The 22,765-nt window shown below is 37.5% G+C and overlaps 1 protein-coding gene across 1 annotated transcript in view; it reads left to right on the forward strand.

The window, feature by feature from the left end:
• The window catches only part of LOC113112614 (O-acetyl-ADP-ribose deacetylase MACROD2-like), a 289,161-nt gene that overhangs the window by 178,645 nt on the left and 87,751 nt on the right, over positions 1-22,765 (forward strand). Inside the window, exon 5 of the mRNA XM_026278335.1 lies at positions 5,372-5,488. Coding sequence (XP_026134120.1) covers positions 5,372-5,488 — 117 coding nt within the window. The remainder of the gene's footprint in view (positions 1-5,371; positions 5,489-22,765) is intronic.

The raw sequence follows: 22,765 nt of genomic DNA on the forward strand, positions 1-22,765 counted from the left end.
TGGATGGGAGAACAGGCTCTCGGCTCGGCTTTCTAATCTCAAAAGTAATTTTATTTTTGGAATTCCTCTCTAAATATAGCTGTGGTGGTTGAAGTGGGGGGTTAGTGAGATTATGGTATTGAGCCGGCAGACGTTTTCAGTTTTAGCGTCCGAATTGATTTCAGATTGCCATTTTTTAGAGATGAATGAATGCTGGTGCATTTTGATATCTTCGCTTAGCAGGGAAACGGGGAGCATGGGCTGCCACTCACAGTGAGACTGCCATCACCTGATATGGCATCTGTGGCACCCAGCTTGCTGAACTCATCTCAAAAATAAATGGAGCGAAATTAAACCAGAGCTACTATGATGCAAGGCCACAGAAATCAGCTGAAGCCTCTCAATGCATCGAATGGGATTTGCTGTCAAAGTGAGCTGAACTCCCAGATTACTTCCGAAAACCATTACTTGCGTCGTACAACAATGCAATCAGTTCAGTATCCTTCAGAAATCACGTAGGCTGGTGCCAAACAGACGTTTGGTTCTGATGCATTAGAGGCCCAGAGATATGTTACTCTGAAGCTCTTGTATTGCAGATATTTTGTAATCAGGAACTGGCTTAAGACCTTGCAGTCCAGCAGCCTCTTGCCTAGAATATCGATGAGAGTCTGAAAACACCCCTAATGTGAGTGTCGGTGTGCATGTGGGTGATAGATAATCCTATGCAGGCGGACAAAAGATGAGAGTCCAGGGACTTGAGCCCAGTGAGAAGATGATGAGGGGGAAAAGGAGAAGGATTCAGCAGCAGATGTTGAATGCTCCAGGGCACCTGAAGACATCTCTCATCCTCTAGCCTTGCTCTCTTCTCTCATGGGGAGAGTTCACCTAACACCTGCTGGAGAAGATCTGAAGATCCATAAAGAACTAAATCTGCACTCTCACACAACCGCGTTCAGTATACCACCGTTTTCTTTAACTCCAGGCACTTTTATGTCCCTCGTCTCGTTTTTCATCTAAAGCAAGAAATGTAACATTTGAAAAAAAAATATATATATATATATTAATATATATATAAAAATTCCCATCACTGTTTTTTCCAACATGTATGTAATTGTATTGTGCTTTTAATATAAAACAGCTAGGGCAATCTCCAAGGCTGCATTTATTTAGTTAAAATACAGGAAATACTAATATAATTAAATATTATTAGATTAGATTAGAGTCAACTTAATTGAATTTAAGTTAGCATCTAACCAGAAGTGCAAGAATATAGTGTTTTATATACATACAAGTGCAGCTATGGTATACAGAATGTACAGTGGAGTTGCCATATACAGTATTGAGCAGAGTATATACAGAATATAAATATGAATGCATTGTAGGGTTTGTATGTACATTATGAACAGAGCAATGTAGGATTATATACACATTATGAACAGCAGCAACCTAAGAACAGTGGTAATAAATACAGTTTATATGAGTGTGCAAAAGTATTGTTAAACAATGTATTATATGCAAAATAACAGTGGTGCTATGATATTTTTATAGAAAGTTTACAGTGCTTTGTACAGTAACAACTTTAGACAGTTTACAATAGCTAGAATAGTGTGCAGTCTGTGCAAAATATGAGTAGTGCAAATACATGCATGTAAAGTTAAAAAAAAAGTTTAAAATAATAATAAAGTTTATTAGAATTGAATATACTGTGACGGTTTTCTATTGTAATATATTTAAAAATGTAATTTATTCCTGTAATGTGAAATTTCAGTCTTCAGTGTCACATGATTCTTCAGAAATCATTCTAATATGCTGATCTGGTGCCCAAGAAACATTTTATATTATTATCAATGTTGAAAATGTGCTGCTTAATATTTTTGTGGAAACTATGATTAACATTGAGGGAACCATTTTTTTCAGGATTCTTTGTTAAATAGAAAAGTGCAAAAGAATAGCATTTATTGTAAAAAATGTTCTACAAATCTGTCACTTTTGATCAGTTCAGTGCATCCTTGTTCTTGCTTAGTGACCCCAAAACTTTGAATGGTAGTGTGTTTATTTTTCTTTGCAGTGCTTTTAGTAGTTGATTTTTCATTTCAAACACAGACACACATACATTTTTAGTCTGAAAACATCCCTGTCTATGTGCAGTACATTCATCAGCTAAATCTTCCTTGCATCTAAGCCACTTTACAGTGCTCCCTACTGAGTTGCTGATTTTACAATGCAACATGCATTTTTGCATCATTTAAATTGGTGTGTCTGCTTTAACCCTGATGGCCTCTAGAAATCTACATATTTCTACAAGAAACCACTCAACCATGTCACAGGCATTGTGAGTGATGAACACAAAATAAGCAAGGGAGAAAAAAAATGTAAAAGGCTGATTCGATTGAAGATGAAAGCTATCATGCTATTATGGTACATGGCGTGGGATTGCGAGGATAAATCAGCATTGTGATGTTTTTCCGACTAGCCTGGGACATGCAGAGGGCAGTAATATGAGATCTGCATACTCATCAAATAATCAGACATTGGAGAGGCATCACAAAAGCTGGAATATATTTGATATGTTCACCAGCAGCATCAGATAATAATGGTCTCTGACGGGCTGTGAGGAGGTGAGGAAGTTGTGATTTTGTTTATGTACTGATTGACTTGTATCACCTGATCTCCATCCACTCCTTGACCTCCAGCTCCACATATGTACTCTGAGATTATTAGAGGGAGACATTTTGCTAGTGCTCACCTCTAGGTGATGGTTATGTCATGTGTATGTAGTAGGGAATGCATTTTACTTGATGGTAAACTTGATGTTATGATGTACAAGGTGTGAGAAAATATTTTCATAAACATAATCAGGCAAGTTAAATACTTATTTAAGTAGTTAAATTAAAAACTACTTTTTTAACTCAACCTCATCAGTGGGTTGCTTGAGGACTAGGATCAGTCAACAGACAGCAAGTGGGATGATCTGTAACATCATGATCTTTTCTTTAACCTTACTTAATGAAAACATTTAGCTAAGTGTTATTAATTATTACTTTTGAGTAAACACATCTTCATGCGCTTCTGCAAACAGACTGCCATTACTGAGGGTTTATTTCCTGCGTTAATTCTTCCCTTCTGCTGAACCCAAATACTCACACATGCATGTTGAATACCTATTCAACATACTACATGAATTTATGGCTTTTTAACTGTGCTCACAATTTGCAATAGCATGCTCCACTTCCTGTAACACTCATCTCTCAACGGCTGTGGTGTGCTTGACCAGGCGTATACACGAGAGGCGTGATTCACAGCCAACTGACTTTTAATGCTAACGCATAAGGGCTGTAATAATGTACTTTGCATGCTGCAAAATATGCTGTTTTACAGCAATGTTGTTTGCTAAGCTAGATACTTTGTGTGTAATGGACTTTGTTTAAAGGGGCCTGCTATATAGTAGACATTGTTTTATAAAGCGTTAAAAATTATACATTAGTTGGTTCTGGTCCTACAATTTTATTAGCTGAGAGTTCTGATATACATCAGTGGAACTTTGTCAGTCTGTTAATCAGAGATTGTCAGTGATTCCTGCTGTAGGCTAGGTAAATTCATAAACTTGTACCAACCCGGAATTAAGATTTTCACTGTTTTCATCTTTTTGAACAGAGTGCTTTCGCAGAAGCCATTAGAATCTGTATCTGTAAGACTTGCTGTTGCTCAGACCATTAAAGATTATTGAATCTTCCTTCCAGCTGGTGTGTCTCCTAAAGAGAATGGTGATGAAAAAACCTGTATGTAGTTTTTGTGAACTTAGGAAGTTTCTGACTAGGAAGAAGTGCGATGAAAATGGGGCTTTGATTTTTTTGCCAAAGCTGTTCGCACTCATTTACAACGTCATTGAAAATGAATGAGCGAGTGGATCAGGTCGATCTTGAAATTTAGCTCGAGCTCATCCTCTCTTCTGTAACAGCGGGCTGTCTGTCATCTTTATTGCTTCTCATCTGCTTGTGTCATTAGCGTACTGAGACTGATCTCCTTTATGACATGCTGTTCATCTCTCTGCAAACCAGATCAGTGGCATGTATCAAGACCTGTTGGCTGGGGCGTTCAATCCATCACAGGTTGTGAAGCTGTTTTTAACACAGGAATGATTTGTCTTCATTTGTTCAAAGTCAACATGAACACCATTTTTTAACTCACAGAATGTCAATAATGTGACATTTTGGTGTGAAATACAATGCAACTAGATTTGTATGTTTCATGTAAAAAAATAGTTTCTTCTTGTCCTGAATATGTTAGAAATCCCAAGTAGTTGACTTTTTTGTTAATTTGTCCACCATGCAATAAATACAAATCTGATTTAGAAAGAAAATACAGAAAAAATGATGTTTTAAACCTCTATATGTAACTAAAAATGTAGGAAAGGGCTATATTTGATTGGGTTGTGAAAGGTGGCCTGTCCTATAATTGGTTAAAATGTTTGTCCAACGTCATCCTTGGTTACACTGGCAGAATAGATAATATTGTAAGTTTTCAGATATTGAAAAAAAGTTATTACATTTTGATGAAAGATTATGACAACTTTTTTCCCCCTTGATGTGACGTGCATACTGTAAATGGGGTCAATTTAAATGTCATGTTCTCTTTATAAAGATCTTCTCGAGTTCTGCGTCTGTGTAGTTCTGCTACATGTTCTGCAGGTTTATTCATTTTTCTTACAACTGTACCTTTATGATGTTTCTCTGTGATTGATAATGGGTCATGGGCTTTAGAGGAAGATAAATCATTTGGATTTCTATTTCTCTGCCTACTCATGTAAGCTGTACTATCAGTCAACTGCATCCTGGGCTTAACCATGTGAAATTAAAACACTGGGAGGTGGGAACAGCCAAGGGAAAACAACACAAAACAAAAGCTTCAAGGCAAAAGACATTCATGTTATACAAATCAACAGTGCATGGGGATATGAAGCACTTTTTTGTATCAGTAGTTCAATGATCATACCTTCTTCTTCCACAAGGAATGACAACATAAGTGTTTTTGTTTTATTTTGTTGATGCCTGTATGAATTTGGTTTTATTTTAAAACAAAAAACAATTCTAAAAAAAATTAATTAGAATAGCTCAGCACAGAATTGAAATCATCATAATTTTCAGCATCATAATTTTGAAAACCATTATATATTTTTTCTTAAAGTTTATTTTTTTTCCTTTTTTTCTATTGGACATATAAAGACATTGTTACAGGCTATGAACTGTTGTTGTGTGTGTCTTTTCTTCGGTGGTGTTGTAAACAACATGAGCGTGAATTTTTATTTTTATATATACAATTTTTATATATAAAAGATAAAATAAAAAATGCAACATTTCTGTTGTCATATCAGTGTTGTATTTCTCCCTTTCAGTGGATGGCTGCATACACAGAGCCGCGGGTCATCTCCTGTATGAAGAGTGCCACTCGTTAAATGGCTGTGAGACTGGAAAAGCCAAAATCACCTGCGGCTACGACCTTCCTGCTAAATGTAAGTATCAGCATGTTGTCCTTATTTTTTCATTTCTTTTTTTTTTTTTTGCTGGAAGTGAAGATCACTGAATTCAGAAGCCAAGGGAACAGCAGCGTTCACAAACTTACCTTCTAGTTTTTTTTTTTTTTTACAATTAACACGACTTCTAGAGTTAATCACCAGTGTAATGAGTGAGTGTTTCCGTGCTTCAACTTTGTGATGTTCCTGCGGCAGAGCACCCATTGTTTGCAGCGACGCAGTTTGAGCGTGTATGTGTGATTAATGGAGTGGTATTATTAGTGCGCTGGTTATCATGATGACTTGCTGTGATGTGCTTGGCTGGCTGAAGGGGCCATCTATACTCCAACAAAGACATTAAGGGAACTATTAGTTTGCAATTTGATTGATATTTCATCCTTGATTTATTCCATTAGCTTATGGCATTCTCTGATTCGTGTGAGTGATGACGAGCGTCATGCTGGTAGCGGCTGGAAGACTGCGTATCTACGAGGCAGCGGAGTGGGATTTAGAATATGAGAGGGTGTCTTGTGTCATGCCATCTGCCTGCTGTGGTGAAGATTTGTGTAAAAAAACAAAACGTTCTTTTTATTTATTCCTTCTTTTTCTGTCATAAAACTTATTTGAACAATGTCTAAAACTTGGTATTACAAGCACTTCCTGTGTTTGTTTGCCTCTTTAAGAAGAATTGCTTTATGTATCCCCCTATTGTAAGTTGTTTTGGACAAAAGCGTCTGCAAAATGACTAAATGTAAATGTTAAAACATTAACGGACTCTAATCTACGGGCTTCTCCTGAGGTGGTCTGATGAAGATAAACAAGGCCATTGCTCTTCTAAACCCCATTAGATGGTGATTTGCAGGTCTTAGCTAGTGCTGGGCGGTATACCGGTTCATACCGAATGCCTATGTTTATTTTTCTTATGACATGAATTGTTTAAATGCCGCAATACTGGTGTGGTTTAAATAATGTTCGAAATGCATTTGAGAGGGGTCTCTTTTCACTGTTCCACTGTGGCGAAGACACAGCTGTATGTGTTACTAAGCGTGAAAGTTCCGAAACCGAAGTTGAACGTGATGACAGAAGAACTCGTCCACATTATCCACTGACCACCACATATCCACTGCTCGCTGCCATAAGCTCCCATAAATGAGAGTGACTCCTGGTTAATATATATTAATGGGTCGTTTTTCGTCACTATTTAGAGTGGAATTTTTCTGCAATATTCACACATAATGACAGTAAAATAGGGCATTCTATGTCAGTCTACTGCAGTAGCTTATTTCCTCTCTCAATCAGTAGAAATTATTTCCTCTCTCAATCATGTGGTTTACACCCGGTCATTCATGAAAAATTAATTAAAATTATTTTGGTCATACCGCGCACAACTAGTCTTAGCTGGTTTAAGATGGCTTAACTAGCCTCATCAAGCTTGTGTGCAGTCAGCAATATGGTTAGTCAGTTAGTTTAGTTGGCCAACCAGCTGTTCTCCCAGTCTTACCAGCCAGTCCTCTTACATGGTGTGGTTTACTGGTTTAGTTGGCTGACCAGCTTGTCTCACATTCTTAGATAAATTAACTTCTCTCCCAGCCTGGTTAAACCGGTTTAGTTGGTAATCCAGCTGGCATCCCAGCCTTACCAGCAGACTAGTGTTCTTGAATGATGTGGTTTGCTGGTTGTAGCTAATCTCCCAGGCTTGTTAAACTGGTCAGCAAACTGCTCTCCCAGCCTTAACAATTAACTAGCCCTCTTAAATGATGTGGTTTGCTGGTTCTGGTTAATTTAGTTGGTCTTCCAACCTGGTTAACTTGGTTTAGTAGGTCATCCAATTGGACTGGTGCCCCCAAACCAGTCAAAAACTAACAAAACAGACGAATCTAGCAAGCTTCACCAGGATAGGATACAGACAAACCACCTTAGGGTTGTTTTCTTGTATTATTTTATCTGCACTGTTTTTTTTCCCCATGTAAACAGGCACTAGTCTGATATTTTTAACCATTACATCTTGTTAAAATTGGTTTACTGTTGCAGAATGTTCAATTGCTTTGTGCTTCCTCTAGCTTTTTTAAAACTGTACAGTAAACCTCAGTTTTTGTCATTAAATCATACCTCAAATATTCAGTAAACACTGTTGCTTGTTTTTGTGTTCTGCTACCTGTCTGTTCTAACAAGAAGCTGATATTGACTAAATGAGAAGCTCTGTGGCTTTCCCTACTGTCCTTGATTTAATGTTATGTCATTTCTGAGCTAAAACAATTGAATTGGATGTAACAGCATCCAGCAACCTTGAAGCAATCTTTCAGGCAGTGATGCCTAAGCTAAAGCTTTTTATAGGCTTATCGAATCCTCTATGGCTGGATGATGTGATTCATTAGTGGAAAGGCAGAACCTTGGCGTGAGGAACATACTGTATGTCTCCTCTTCAACCCTTAGGAGATTCGTCAGCCCTAAAAACATCAAACGAGTAAGCTGCATTTTGTCTCTTTCAGCATCAGCATCATGTCACTTCATTATTTCTCTTTCAAAGCCGACATCTACTGGAAATCTTCAAGCTTTCCCTCGCTTCTCTCTTCCTCCCTCCCTCTCTCTTTAGAAATACTCTCCCCATCGTTTGGTTTTCTTGTGTTGAGCATTTACTCTTCTGTGACTAATTTCCACCCACACACCAATTCTGAGACTGTCTGTGTTTTTATTTTCTTTATTTTCTTTTTATCATGTCAGAATGTGTTGTTGAGCGTCTTCATTCAATATTTCTATAATGTCTTTGATTTATTTTGTCCATTTTTGGGTTGTGACGACACCAGTTCAGAACCTCTATTCTTGAATTAAATATGTATGATTCATGAATTGGGAAGAAATAAATATGCTTTTTGTGAAAGTCAGTCACCCCAAATGTGTCAATCCAGAGCCCAAAATATAGATAATAACAATGACCCCTACCTATTAGGGTTGAAAATCTTTAAATCAATCTTCCATTCTTATTTGATTCAGTGGGCCTGTATCTCATTCTGATTCTTGATGCTTCTTGAGAAACAGGGTTTATGCCCTTGACTTTCTTTAGTGTTGCACAATGCACACCATACTTGTATTCATAATGTTTTATCTCGTGTATCTTTTCAAGAAGCAGATATCAAATTCAAATTTGAGGAACATTTGAGAGTGAATCTTCTTTATTCCACGGTCTTTATGGTAATAGGGGAAGGAAGCTCACCACTCACCACAAACAACACTGCATAGACAAAACAGACTGGGACAGTTGCCATGGTTATATTTGCAACTTGCAGCACATTATAATGCATATTTATCATCTCTGAGGCTCGTTCTGATTGGACACACAAGCTCTCTCAGCATCACTAACTTGTATGTTTGCGTTCCATCGGCATCTGCTGCGAGATGGTTTACTCTGCTGCGGCACAGAGACAACCAGGGAGAGCGGGATGCAAATGGCACAGATGGTCCTTTTACCTTTTATATCTTGGCATAGTCAAATATTTCCAGCATGGGCTTTTTATGCTTCCATAATTTGCCAGAACGTGAGTGCTTTTCCCCTCCAATCTACTCTCAGAAAGTGTATCCATCTCTTTTTGGTAGAGAAGCACGGAGAGAGGGAGCTCTTCTACCTCGACCTTTTCTGGAGTCTTACTTGCGGGCTTCTCTTTTCCCTCTGGAATTGACGAAAACATAGATTTAACATTGTGCAAGACCACTTTCTCTTGCTGTTTCCCTTTTCTTTGTCTCCTTCCTGCATTCCTTCCTCTGGTTTCAGTTGACCTCATAGACTAAGGCTCTGAAGCAGACACCACTCAAAGAATTCATCCTAGTTTATAAAACATCTTTTTGCATTCATTTTGCTGTTGCATAAACAAGCATGCCCATGACAGTCACCGATGTATTCAATTCATTCAGTTTGAACGGATGAGTAAAAGGCCATTGTCCCTGTCCTAGATGATGAAAAATAACATATTTTATTAAATATATGTTTTGTCTTCAGTATGTTTTTATTTTTATACCTGTTTGTATCTCAAAGGCTTTCATTATTAATAAAAAAAAACAAACAAAAACAACAACTGACAAATGAATGGTAGGGTTTTTGTGGTCAGAAAGGAGCTGGGAGAAATGATTAAACAGATTTTATAAAATTATAAAAATCGCTGGCAGTGGCTGGCAACTAAAAAAAATAAAAATGTTGGCTGGGAAAGAGTTAAGGGTATTTCAGTTAAAGATGTACCTAGTGAGAGAAAATCCTCATCAAATACTCATTCGTCAAAGGCATCGCGACTGGACTTCATCCCTGCTACAATCTATCAAGGTCACTGGATTGCAAATTATATTGCCTTAGCTAATGTCGAAATTAAACTCAAAAGAGAGGGGAGGGGAAAAAAAAGCCGAAGGGATAAAATGTTTCCTTGTGTTTGGACAGAGACACTGAACACCAAGAAGAAAAAACCCACCATCAGCCTCAGGAAAGTGCCTGTAAATAATGAGCTAAAACCCAACTAGCCCAGCTCTTTTTCTCATACGCATATTTACATAAAGCCGATTGGACCTGACATCTAAAAAAGTGCCCTTTTGGATTGCTGTTCCCATCATTTGACTCTCTCTTGCCAAAGACAAGAAAATTGGCCGCTATTAGTGATCAGCAGACTCTTTCTTCTCGTTTTTTCATGCATTCTCACTTGTTTTTTTTTTTTTTTGCTTTTGACTTAGAACCAAGACTTGTGTATCTCGGAGGCAAATGGGACACTTGTAGGATCAGGCTGTCACATGTGGCACACATTACTGAAGGCCATGGGTTTATTAATAAATGACAGTAATTATCCTCCCACCATAACAGAAAAAGGCACTAAATAAAACTGCGTGTGTTACCTCAATCTGACAATGAAGCCAGTGATTTATTTAAGACAATTTCCTTTTTTGAGAGTTGCTCCCATTCAGTAAATAATTTATTACATTAAGGTGCATGCTTCAAAAATTTTATAATATAATAACTTAGTGTATTGTGTAAAATTTCAAGGAAAACTGTATTAAAAAGCATGTGGAATTTATGGAATTCATTTTGTTTTATTTTTAAAAGAATATTACAAGTTTGTACAAGTTAAGCTTAATCTAGAGCATAATTGTTTATTACAACAATTATTATGATAGTTTTTTTAAATAATTTAAAAGCCAAAATGTGAAGTTTAATGATATTTCATTAGGTTCATATAATTATTAAAACATGTATTATTTGAGCTGTTTAATCATAATTTTACAGTCATTTTAGTATTTATGGAATTTTGTTATCATGAAAATTACATTGTAAAATTTGATATAACTTTTACTTAATTTTTTTTTTTTACATTGGTTTTATGTCATATTGTTAATGTTGTGTTATGTTGTGTCTTTACTTTAAAAAAAGGGAGTAAGCCCATTCAATTCCATAATTATAATTACTCCACAAAACATGTAGGTAACCTGAAATATTCCTTTAAAAGTTGAACACAGAGTAAAGGCTTATACAGTGTGCGTGCTTTTTGTTTTTATGGAGCGCATATTTATTCTCTAAAGGTTCTGCATTAATTTATTTTTTAACAAAATCCTTCTGTATTTTATATTCATCATATCCCTAAAACAACTCTTTGTCTCTCAACACACTGAAAAAAAAGGACAAAGATCATTTGCAAAAATATCAAATATTAATGCAACGTTTGATGGTGCTTGAATATCACTTCAAAACACTTTAGCAATGTGGTCATAAATACTCTTGCTAATCAACAGACGGAAACATTAGATGTAGCATTGTTATGAATTATTGAACCATCACAGAAAAGCAGATCCATTCCCCCCTTCCCTTTTTCCTTTTGAAGAAAACAAAGCATAGTTTGGTTTGTTTGTGTAGATGTAGCGTTTGACCAAGGTCACATCTCTGACTTTGATGTGTCAGCTAACATTAAGCCACACACTCATGTTCCTGTAAAAGCAGTGCAGTTTACTCTTTTACTTCAAATCTTCTTTTTTTCCTGTCAGAAGGTTTTCCTTCAGTGTTCAAGGCGAATTACATCTAATGCCAATTTACATCTACATACACATTTCAGTATATAACTGATTATAATGCTTTTCTGCATCACATCTGCTATGATCAACTGGATATATACATAATATCACTTTAAAATGATTTCATGGTATCTAATGCTCCTCTATTTAACACTTCGGGGCAGATTTCATCAGCCCAAAATGTTGTGGGCTACTTGAAGGAATGGAGGAGGAAACTGATTTTATCCCTCTCCTCTTCTGTTTCTTCTAGTATCTTCTCGTCTCTTCTCCTCAAACCCAGAATGGTCTTATCTTTGTTAATTCACTTCTCTGTAAACAAAACTGTACTGTATTTAGCATCAGCTATCTCTGGGTTTAGCTCCAGCACATTAATTGTTAAAGCCGAGGAGGACTGCCTGGGAAAAGATAAAGTCCCTGAGGAAAGTTTAAGACAGATGAGAAAAAGAAAGCATGGAGAAGAACGGAGGAGGAAGAGAGGGACTCGCGCTCGCCGATTTCGTCTGAAATCACCCACTCTTTGCTTTTTGTTTTTCTCCCTGAGGCGGCCACAGATTGACAGTTCAAAATCCTTTCAGTGTTATTCAATGTTCTGTTTGGATTTACTCTCATTTTCTTTAAGATAAAACCTCAATGTACGCTCTAAATAATGCATTATGCGCTGGTGTTTAAATCCGCTGAAACTACACATTCTCCAAGGATTCAGGGTCGCGCGTGTTTTCTGGTTTCGTTTGTGCTGATCATTCGATAATTGTGGTTCTGAGTCTGTCGTGGTCACGACATCATGTTAGACATCGCTCTAATGTTTGCAGTGCATGAAACAGGTTTGTTTCTCTGTCGAGTGCTTAACATTGCCTACAGTGCACAATGCCACAGTGTTTTTAGTGTTAAAAAAAAGCAAAAGCAAATCCTTTATGCACATAATTTATAGCATTTGTTATATAGACTTTGACAATGGCCAATTTGGTCAATTTTTAAAGCAGGTAAGCATTGAACAGTGTGTTCAATGCCTGATTAAGATTTCCAGTCTTTCAAAACAAATATTTCTTTCATTTATAACAAATATCCAAGGCTTGTATTATGTTTATTTATAACGATTACCCTAGACTCTCCTGGCTCTAGCAATTGCAGAACTGTGGGGGGCCCCATTTAATGCATCTGGGGGCAAAAGACGTCCCTGCAGATGTTGTGTTTCAAACACCCTGCTATTAGTGCATGTCAGAGGCACAGCGTGATGGATGGACAGAAATGATTTAAGTGAGTGGTGACCAAGGCTAAAACAAGCCTCAGAGTTCGAGTGAGGAACACGGCCTGTTTGTTCTGTCTCAACTTTGACCACAAACACGCAGGGGTCGCCGGCTCGATGATTAGCTCTTGCAGTTTCAGACAGGCTGCTCGTGGAGGGAGTGTTTTGTTATCGAGTCGTTCAAAAGCGCGCTGAATGCCTTTGAAATTAATGCCGTGAAAGTTTTAGAGCTTTCAGCATCTTATCCGAGCGCGAACTTGAAAGAAACAAAAACTAAAAATAGATTAAGGGAGGGGGAAGGGGGGTAGGCTATGCCAGTTTTTACTTGCGTTGTCCTCTAGACAAGGAGAAATGAGAAAAGACAGATAAGAGAGGTAAAACTAATACTCATAATTATAGGATGACTGCTGTAGAATCATGTAGAACATAGGACCATAGAAAAATAATATCTTGCCTGAATGACATGTCAATGACAGTGTCATGTCAAGTTGAATCAGTATAGGAATGTAAGATTTACATTTAAAATAAAGTTACTAATGCGTTATGCAATTCTTAAGTCTCGTTTTGCTGAACATAATTTTTTTCAGTTAGATTCTCATGAACTTTATAATGATGTATATACGGTATACAAGAAGATCTATCAACTGTGTAGAAAATTGACTTTGACGTGAACAAAAATAAATCACTTTTCTAATTTGCATCTCTAATTCCACTGGCAGCTTCTTATGATGAGCTACCATGGAATACATATTCATGGCACAACAATGATGCATGTTTTTCTTCAAGAGTAGGACTGGTGTGTGAGTAATGTCATGTTCATGGGCTCGGTTCAATAAGTTAATGGGTTATTATCTCAAATATGGTTGTTCTTTCTTCAAGATGAGCTATTCATAGTGACTCATGAATTACTGTTTCACTCCTTTTCTCTTACTTGCGTAGGAAGCAATCTGATATTCATTATTCATGCATTTTATTTTTTTTATTTTTTTTCAAGAAATATTTAATTGTGCATCATATATTTTTTGACTTTTTCAGACTCTCAGTCTCTATTTTTTTAAGTCTCGTTCTGTTTGTAAAATGACTACCTTCTCAGTTTGCTGTCTTCAGTACCAATTAACATTTTACTAACTCACTGCATAGAAAATACGATAATTACAGCATAAAGTTAAATTGCGTTGCACCAGGCAAGCTGCAGCATTTATTAACCAGTTTTGAAGGTCGTCTCGTCGTCATCTCCATCAGCGTCAAACTCTCACCCCAAGCCAGATGCCAGGACACTGATATTTACAGTAAACAAACCTGGTGCAATATTACTAATCATTAGCACATGTCTTAGCTATAGTGTGATGAATTTGAGTGGGTTAGCGAGGAGAAATCACTCATATGCTCTGTTTCATCCAAGGACCGTCTTTTTGCCTCTCTTTTCCTTGCAAATGAAAATTAATTACACCGAAGTATTGATAAGTGGCACATAGTTCATTTAGATTAAATTATCCCTCCGAATCATTATTGCTTCACTGGGTTGAGTTTGTCACCCAGAGCTCCATCCTGTCATCTGTTTGGACACCTTTGACGCTCCTGCAAAGATGATTGTCTACTTTAATTTGGTTATTGGTGGTCTGCCTACGACTCTCTCCTCTGTCAATTTGTTACTCTGTCCTTTTTTGCCACCCTTTTAGCACATGACGTTTCAGTTTGGATTGAAACTTTCAGCATTGACCCTCTCCAAGCATGATTACTTACTTCTAAGTGTATTTTAGTGTGTTTTATTTGGATTAAGCTTGTATATGAGCTCTATTGTATATCTATATGTATATGTTGGCTGTTTTCAGAATACAATTTCTTTTTCTCCATTTGTTGAAGTGGCCCACGGTGCTATGTGTGATCTTCCTGAATCAAAATTTCTCACTTCACGCTTTAGTCAGAGTTTTGCCTCAGGTCTTTTTTTTCTCCGCTATTCATGGTTTAGAATTATTTGATAGCTCAGCACTGAATTGGTGCTCTAATGTGATATATTTTCATTATGCAACTGTGGAAAATGCTCTGTTGCTGGCAAATGTAAAATAATATTACACGGCTCTCTCTAAATAGATAAGTCTGAAACATTTATGTTGTGGTTGTAATTTTATTACAGTATTTTTTTTTCCTTGAAAAGCACAAGTATGCATGTTAAACAGGGTTCTGCTTTTGGGGAAGTTTCATGATGCAAATAATACACTTTAAGCGAACAAAGAATTTAAGGTTCATGTTTCTCTTTAAAATGAGACATTGCACTTGTTTTCACGTTTTAAGTGCTCTCATATTTTCAGGCTACTTTGTGAATGGCGATGTGGATCCCCAATAACTCAACAGCTGCTTGCAGAGCAGAAAGGGACATGTAGGCTGGTGGCTCTGGAAACAGCAAGTGTGCACATCGTAAATGTCACCGTCACACATAAAGTTGTTTCAAACTTTAATGGAAAACCAGAGTCTGGCAGTTCAGAGTCTTGCAGGCCATCATTCTGTGTGACATTCAGACCGTAGTTGAAAATACTATTCCTGAATCTGAATTGAGGTATAAAACGTAAAAATGCAGAATTCAAACTTTAATTATTTCTATAAAACTGTGATTTTATTTAGAATAAATGTTATCAAGACCATTTGTAAATGTAGGTTTGACTTTTGACCTTTTGACCTACTTTCTTTTCAAACTCTTGTTTGAAAGTTTTTTTTTTTAATAATTGAAAAGTTTGAAGCTTTATAGGCTAGCTCATTTCCTGTCAATGTAAAGAAGCGAACATGTGCACACAGCAGTTTTGTTGATCATTAAATACTTGACATTGGCATTATGGACATATATTTGAATGGCTCTTTCAAGAAATATATTAATATGCTCAAACATCTGCTGTTTCAAGAGAGATGAATTACTTCAGTTTTCACATTCTAATCAAAAGCTGCTCTGTTGCCTTATTGAATGTAATTACTGAGCAGTCACCAAAACCATCTGAACACTCTGTTAATTGGTAGCTGTAGTTTTCTAGACTTCTCTCCTTCCCTCCCTCTCCTTTTTTACCGCTACTCCAGAATATTTGTGTTTCTTTTGTTGGCTGGACCTGTCAGTCGCACCGATGCCTCCGGGGGTTGGTATAATTTGGTAATTTTGCCTAAACGGTGAAACGGTGATTATGTGGCATCAGCTGCAGGCCTGTCAGAGAGACGCTCAGCGCCCATCCATCACCACAAATGTGCTACTGGGAAAAAAAAAGGTACTCTGATAGACTGGAATGGAGGAGGGAAAATGCAACGGAGGGCAGGTTGGGTTGGGGGTGTAAAATGGTACCTGTGAGTGTCTATGGGTCCTGATTTGGGCAGGAGAGAGGCACTGGTGCTTTTTAATAACAGGGATGCATCAGTGGTGAAAGGGATTCTGGGAAGGTCAGCTTTCAAGAGAGGAATGTAGAGAGGGCGGTGGACTAATGTGGGTCTGTCTGTTCTGCCCACATGCTCGCACAGGGCTCGGTCTGTCTATTTACCCATCCTCCATTTCTCTCTGAACCATCATCACTCCTTCCTTTCTCCATCTCTTATCTGTCTCTCCCTGGTTGAGGCGTCTAGGTTCTTTTGAGAATCTCCATGATGGATAAGGGCATAATTTCACTAAAAGCACACAGAAAGGCACGTGGCTTGACTTCCTCCCCAGAAATTCAATTTAAAACATTTCATCCTTACGGAAACGGGTTTACAACCATCCAGAAATCATCTTCATGAATTTGTCAGCGGAAGTGACTTTTTGGTACTGATTTAAGACTAATATCTCGCATTTATCAAACAGCGTTTATGGTGTTGTGCAATCCTTCATTAAGCAGCCCACCACCATAAAAATAAGCAGCCGTTGTGCATACCGTAAGCCCCCGTGTTTAATAAAAACAGACACGAGAGAGTGAGTACAAATGTGGTCCTCCAGCTTACAAGAGCCAAAAGCAATTGCGCCAATGCAGTCAATAATTAGGAGACAGATGGGCAAATTGGAAGCAGCCAAGTAATGAAAATCACAGAGGCAGCATTGGGACCGTTACTGTACTGCTTCAGCATCTTCTTTTTATGTTGAGCATCTACAGAAACACTGAAGAAAAGGTACCTGGATATGATGTTTCTCAAGCTTTAGTGCCTTTGTTTACCTCTCAGCAAAGATTTAGCAGCAGAGCTAATTAAGACTAGCGAGTAGGCAAGTCCTGTTGCGCCATTTTTCCGCTAATTATGTCTGAACACAGACTGCTAAATAGCTTCGTCTCAGTCCTTGATGTTCGCTTTGCTAAATTGCAGTCAGTACTTGCGTTACTTCCGCTCATTATGTTTTAAGGCTTGAATGCTCATTGCCTGAGTGTTTGGGTATTTTCCTCTCTCTCTCACTCATGAAATTCTCAGCTTGACGTGAATGTAGCATTAGCGGCGAGGGCGTTTTTATGTGACGGCTCGGCAAAGGAAAGATGTCAAGGGTCGAAGCTGAGCTGCGTTCGATGGTGCTGCGAGCAGCCGTATCGTTTGACCTCGTCGAAATCCCACAGTGCCATTTTCTGTTTTTTAATGTTGTGGATTTAGCTCAGCACTTGCTCCTTTAAATGCCATTAACCCTCTAATAAAAGTGCATACAGCTTTCTATAAAGCCTAATGGGTGAGCCAAGGCGTACACTGAGTCCTTTGTGTGTGTGTGGTCAGGAAGGGAAATCTTGACAAAAACTCAGAAGACTTCATAAAACAAAGTAAAGTGCTCTTAAATTACACTGTCAAAACCTGTAAATGATCTGATATCTATGAAATAGTCCACCTTCTATTCAGAATTGTTCCAAGTGATACATTTCAACTCACGCTCATAAAACACTTGCTCTGAAGGTGTGTTGCAGTTATGTTCGACTTGCACAAAATGTGGGTTAATGGCTCTATATTTTTCTATGTTGCATAGTAAATTCTGCAAAATGCAAATAATGCAAACAGTTCCTGTGAAATGCAAATAACATCCTGCTGACCCTGAAATGGCTTACCCGAAACATTAGAAACCCCCTTCAGAATGGTAGTGCATTAAAAGCTTGGAGAGCCCATTTATCCATTTACTGTTAGTCTGGCTTTGTAATTCATTCATTCAGTGAATGGTTTGTTCATTCATCATCAAAACTTATGTATAAACATGAATTAAATTATGCGGTTTGTTATTAAAGATTACATCTGCCCCTAAGACCAGCCTCACCTCGGCCAGATCTTCTAGAGTTTGCAGCTGGCTCTGATGTCACTATAGTGGTTAAATATGAGATATAATTCATTTTTGGCAAATGCCCCAGTATAGTGATGAGGAGAGTACACTGTAAAAAGCACTGTCCTTGGGATGAGAGGTTAAACCGTGGTCCTGACTGTCTGTGGTCACTGAAAATCCCATGGCACTTTTCATAAAGAGTAGCAATGTATCCCGGTGTCCTGGCCAGACTCCCTCCACTGGCCCTTGTCAATCATGGCCTCCTATTAATCCCCATCCACTGAATGGGCACGATCTCTCTCTCCTCTCCACCTATAGCTGGTGTGTGGTGAGCGCACTGGCACCATTGTACGGTGGCTGCCATCGCATCATGCAGGTGGTTGAGGAGAGATCCCATGATATCATTGTAAAGTGCTTTGGGTGTACAGCAATACACAGTAAAGCGCTATATAAATGCCACATTCATTTATTTCTAATGGTCTTTGGTCTCATTAATCTATTATTTGTTCAAGAGTAAATAGTTTTGGCTGAGGGAAAAGTCTCAAAGTCTTGATGTATTTTATGTAACTTCAATGCTGGAAATCAGAGTGCTGCCTTTGAACGTTTGACTGAATTGCCTAGCAACTTTTATTATGACTGTTGTTGTTGATTCTGAATTTTTAATATTTAGTAAATAATATTTTATATAAATAATAGCAATATTTAATAATAGTGTTTGGTATTGAGAGGCGGTTTGTGTGTACAAAAGTTATTTTTAAATAATTAAATACTTTTATTCAGCAAGCATATACAGTATTAAATTAATCAAAAGTTACAGTTACAAGACATTTGTAATGATGCAAAAGATGTCTATTTCTATTTGAAATAAATGCTGTTCTTTTGAACTTTCTATTCATAGATTCTTGAAAAAAATGATTACACACAAAAAATGTACCACAGAAATATGAATGATATTTTATTAATATTATATATATATATATATATATATATATATATATATATATATATATATATATAGCATATTAGAATGATTTCTGAAGGATCTTGTGACACTGAAGTCTGGAGTAATGAATTCTGATAATTCAGCTTTGCCATCACAGGAATAATAATAAAAAAAAATATATTACAATAGTTGTTTTAAATTGTAATATTACTTCACAGTGTTACTGTTTTTGATCAAATAAATGCAGCCTTGATGATCATAAGAGACGTATCCTTAACATATATATAATGTACGGAGAAATTAAGCATTTAGATTTTAACATTTCTAATATCACTAGTGCTGTCAAATGATTAATCACATCCAGAATAAAAGTTTTTGTTTACATTTTTGTGTGTACTGTGTATATTTTTTTATGTATATAAATACACAAACATACATGTGTATACATAATTTTTTAAATGTGAAGACAGCAGAGAAGCGCTCTCGCTCACCACAGTGGAGTAAATCGTTTTGTTAACTTTATGGTTTATTATTTTGAGTCGTATGGGACGCGGTAACACACGACCCTCTCATAATATATTGCTTTACAGATATATCGCATTTGCCGCTCAGAAATATTCAAGCAATCATGCACCACGTATCAGAAGATCTGCACTCTGGCACAGTTAGCATTCACACTCACTGTCCATGACTAGTTTTATATATATATAATTTATATATATTATATTAAAACATATTTTTCTTAAATGTATACATGCATGTGTGTGTAATTATATAAATGATAAATATACGCAGCACACACATACACAATATTATGTAAACAAAATTATTTATTTTTGGATGCGATTAATCGCCATTAATTGTTTGGCAGCACTAAATAATCACCTAAAATACCTGATGTGGTATAGATCTATTGTCCATGACTAGTTTTAAGGCTTCTCTTCAAATAAGATCAACAATATCAGGTGTTTTAGAGCTGGATCACGTAGTTCCTGGAAAACCTGAGGCTTTGTATTTAGCCTGGCATTGCTGAAAAACAACAAAATTGTTGGCACTTTTATGGTGATCACCTTGAGCTGTTGTTTTGGGATGGAGACCAGTGTGGATAATAGATGCTTTGTGAGTCTCGAGTGGCTGAGTGGATTTATGAATCAGAGCCGGACCTGCGCAAGAAATAAATAGCCCTCCTTTTCTGCAGACCTCTATCATGAATAATGGCACATAGTTTACACGAATTGACGGACTTGTAGAAAAATACGGAGCCTGGTCTGAACAAGGACATTAAGTATGGAGCTAGTTGGAGTTATGTCCTTACATGAGGCCCTCTTTCATGTTACCCTTTACCCTCAGTGCACAAATCAATAAAAGAGGAACTGCACTTCACTCACCTAGGAGATATTTATCTGTTTGTACTCGATTGTGTCAGAAAATGATGAATAATGGAGCTTTTTCTTTCTTCAACTACTATTAAAACTACTATTAAAACCTGCTTTCTAATTTAAAAAAAATAAAAATGCAGTGGTGGTTTTGATCTGTCATACTTGCTTTTAGTTATACAAGCAACTAATGTAAGAGAAGCACGCTTGCAAAAGAGTGTAGTGAGAGTGGACCTGTAAAATGAAAAACAAAACAGTTACCCAAGAAGCAGTGGAGTCTGGACAGCAAATGGAGTCGTTGCTGTGGGAGTCACGTTCTCCGCACAGGAAGGAGAGGCAAGAAAGTAGTAAGAGGAACGGATCTGATTCTCCCACCTGCAGCCTAATTATTGACCCAACTAGTATTGTCTTTTCAATTGTCTCAATTATGATGGCACTGGTGTTCCTCTGCTCTGTGGTGTCCCAGCCTGCATTATTCATGTGCAACATCCCGGACTCCACTCAGCATTGGGAAAAAGAGGAGAATGTCAATACTGCAAGGTGGGGGTGGTGGGGGGCAAATTCAGCTCACAGTGGCCTCTGAACAAGAGAGAGAGGGAGACAAAGTGGAGAAGACAGATTTGTGTTGTGCGCCTTGTCAGATACTCGGTTCTTTCTTCCATGTAGTTAAAAAAAAGGACTTTTAGAGACTTGGCTCCACTAAAATATAATGTGTCAAACTCAGCGACCAGGGTTCCCATGGTCTGTTTAATTGTTATTTTTCTTTATCTATCTGTGAGTTCATTTGTTCTTTATTATAATGCTGAAAATTATTTAGATTTTATTAGAGTGCAGTCTCTATAAATGGATTTTAAAAGTCCTTATCCAGTCATAACAAATGTCTGGAAAAGGCTGTTCCATGTAAACGTTTTTTTTTTTTTGTTTTGTTTCAAGCGCACATGACCGTGACAAACAGGAGGACTTTTCACTGATAAGATACTTTAATAATAGTGTTAAGTGTTGCCAAGGCATTTTTCCTTTGCTCTCAGGTGCTTGTCACATGAAGTGTAGTTACAGCGAGTGTACTTAAGTCTTTTGGTGTTTCCATCTAAAATAGCTTCCATTTTGTTTCCAGAATGTACCAAAGAAAGAAAGACGCCACAAGACACTTATCATGTCACTCAGTGGCCGCAGACCCCTGGAGCACAGCGAGTGCCCCTTCACGTCACCGCGGTTTATGTTTACAGTCATCTGATTCCAGGTCCAATTGTCACCCCGGACCCCTGAATCAATAGTGTTAAATTAACAATGAGCACCAGCCGCCTGAGCCCAGATTTCCTCCAGGCTCCTCCCCAGGAGGGACAGCGCCATCCGTGGGTCGACCCAACTACCTGCGGGCGGCTCAACGGGGGGGAATTCAAGTGAGGGAATGGAAAAGTGGTGTTTGGTAGAAAGAACGTGAGAGCAGGTGTTCATGAGGAGATTTGAAGATGAAAGTCATGAAAGCTTTCTGTGACCGGCTGTAATGTTGTTGTACTGGAGGTTCTCTGAGCGGAACAGAACGCTACATCTGTAAAATGCTTCATTAGCGAGCACCGCCGCTGCAGGCGTGTTGTTTACTGGGGATCGAGCAGAGTAAAAGAGAGGGAGCGCTGGCTATGATCAAAGGAGAGAGGTGTAAGGGATGATGGACCCTAATGATGGAAAAAGGATGCACCGTATACAGAATAAAACTAGCAGCAGAAATGAAGTACAGGAGACTAAGTATGGTTTTGTTCTTGTATCATTCTATGCAGATTTGAGGATCAAGCAATGATACATTTTTCAGAAATATACTGTGTTTTTCACAGGTGTACACAGCTAAAACCAAGTGCATATGATGTACAAGAAGCATGTTTGTCCAGCTGATACAATATAATATAAATGCACTGTGTGTTCCTTGTTTGGCCTCTTGATCACAATGTCTGATTGGAACCCACTTGAAAGATAAAAGATAGGAACAAAAAATTTATTACACGGGATATTCAAAATGACACATTCTATTTGTGTTATTCCTGAATTCACAGAGAAAAAGGAAATAAAGGGAAGGGTTTGATTTTATTAATTGGAAATTTTCTGGAAGTCTTGTGTTTTTTCTTGTGTTTGCAGTGGATCATGAATGACTACAGTTCCTATCTAATACTCCCAGCACTCACTTTTGAAGTGAAGGGAGGGTGGCACCCTGAGGTTTTAGGCTTTTATAATATTATACAGAGTTTATAATTATTTCCATTTGGCATTCTCTGACATTTTACAAATACATTCCTTGGTGCTTGCTAATTGATTTGATTTGAGAACATATTTTTTCCTATTTTTTGAGAGATGAGACAAAGCTTGAAGACACTCTGGCAGTGTTGTTTGTGAAAGTCAAATAAAAGCCAAATGTGCAGAAGTTTGGAAATCCATTTTATCTTTTCAGGTAATGAGTAAGAGTGCATAG

The sequence above is a fragment of the Carassius auratus genome, chromosome 13 (genome assembly GCF_003368295.1).
Source record: "Carassius auratus strain Wakin chromosome 13, ASM336829v1, whole genome shotgun sequence".
In the NCBI taxonomy this organism is placed as follows: Eukaryota; Metazoa; Chordata; class Actinopteri; order Cypriniformes; family Cyprinidae; genus Carassius; species Carassius auratus.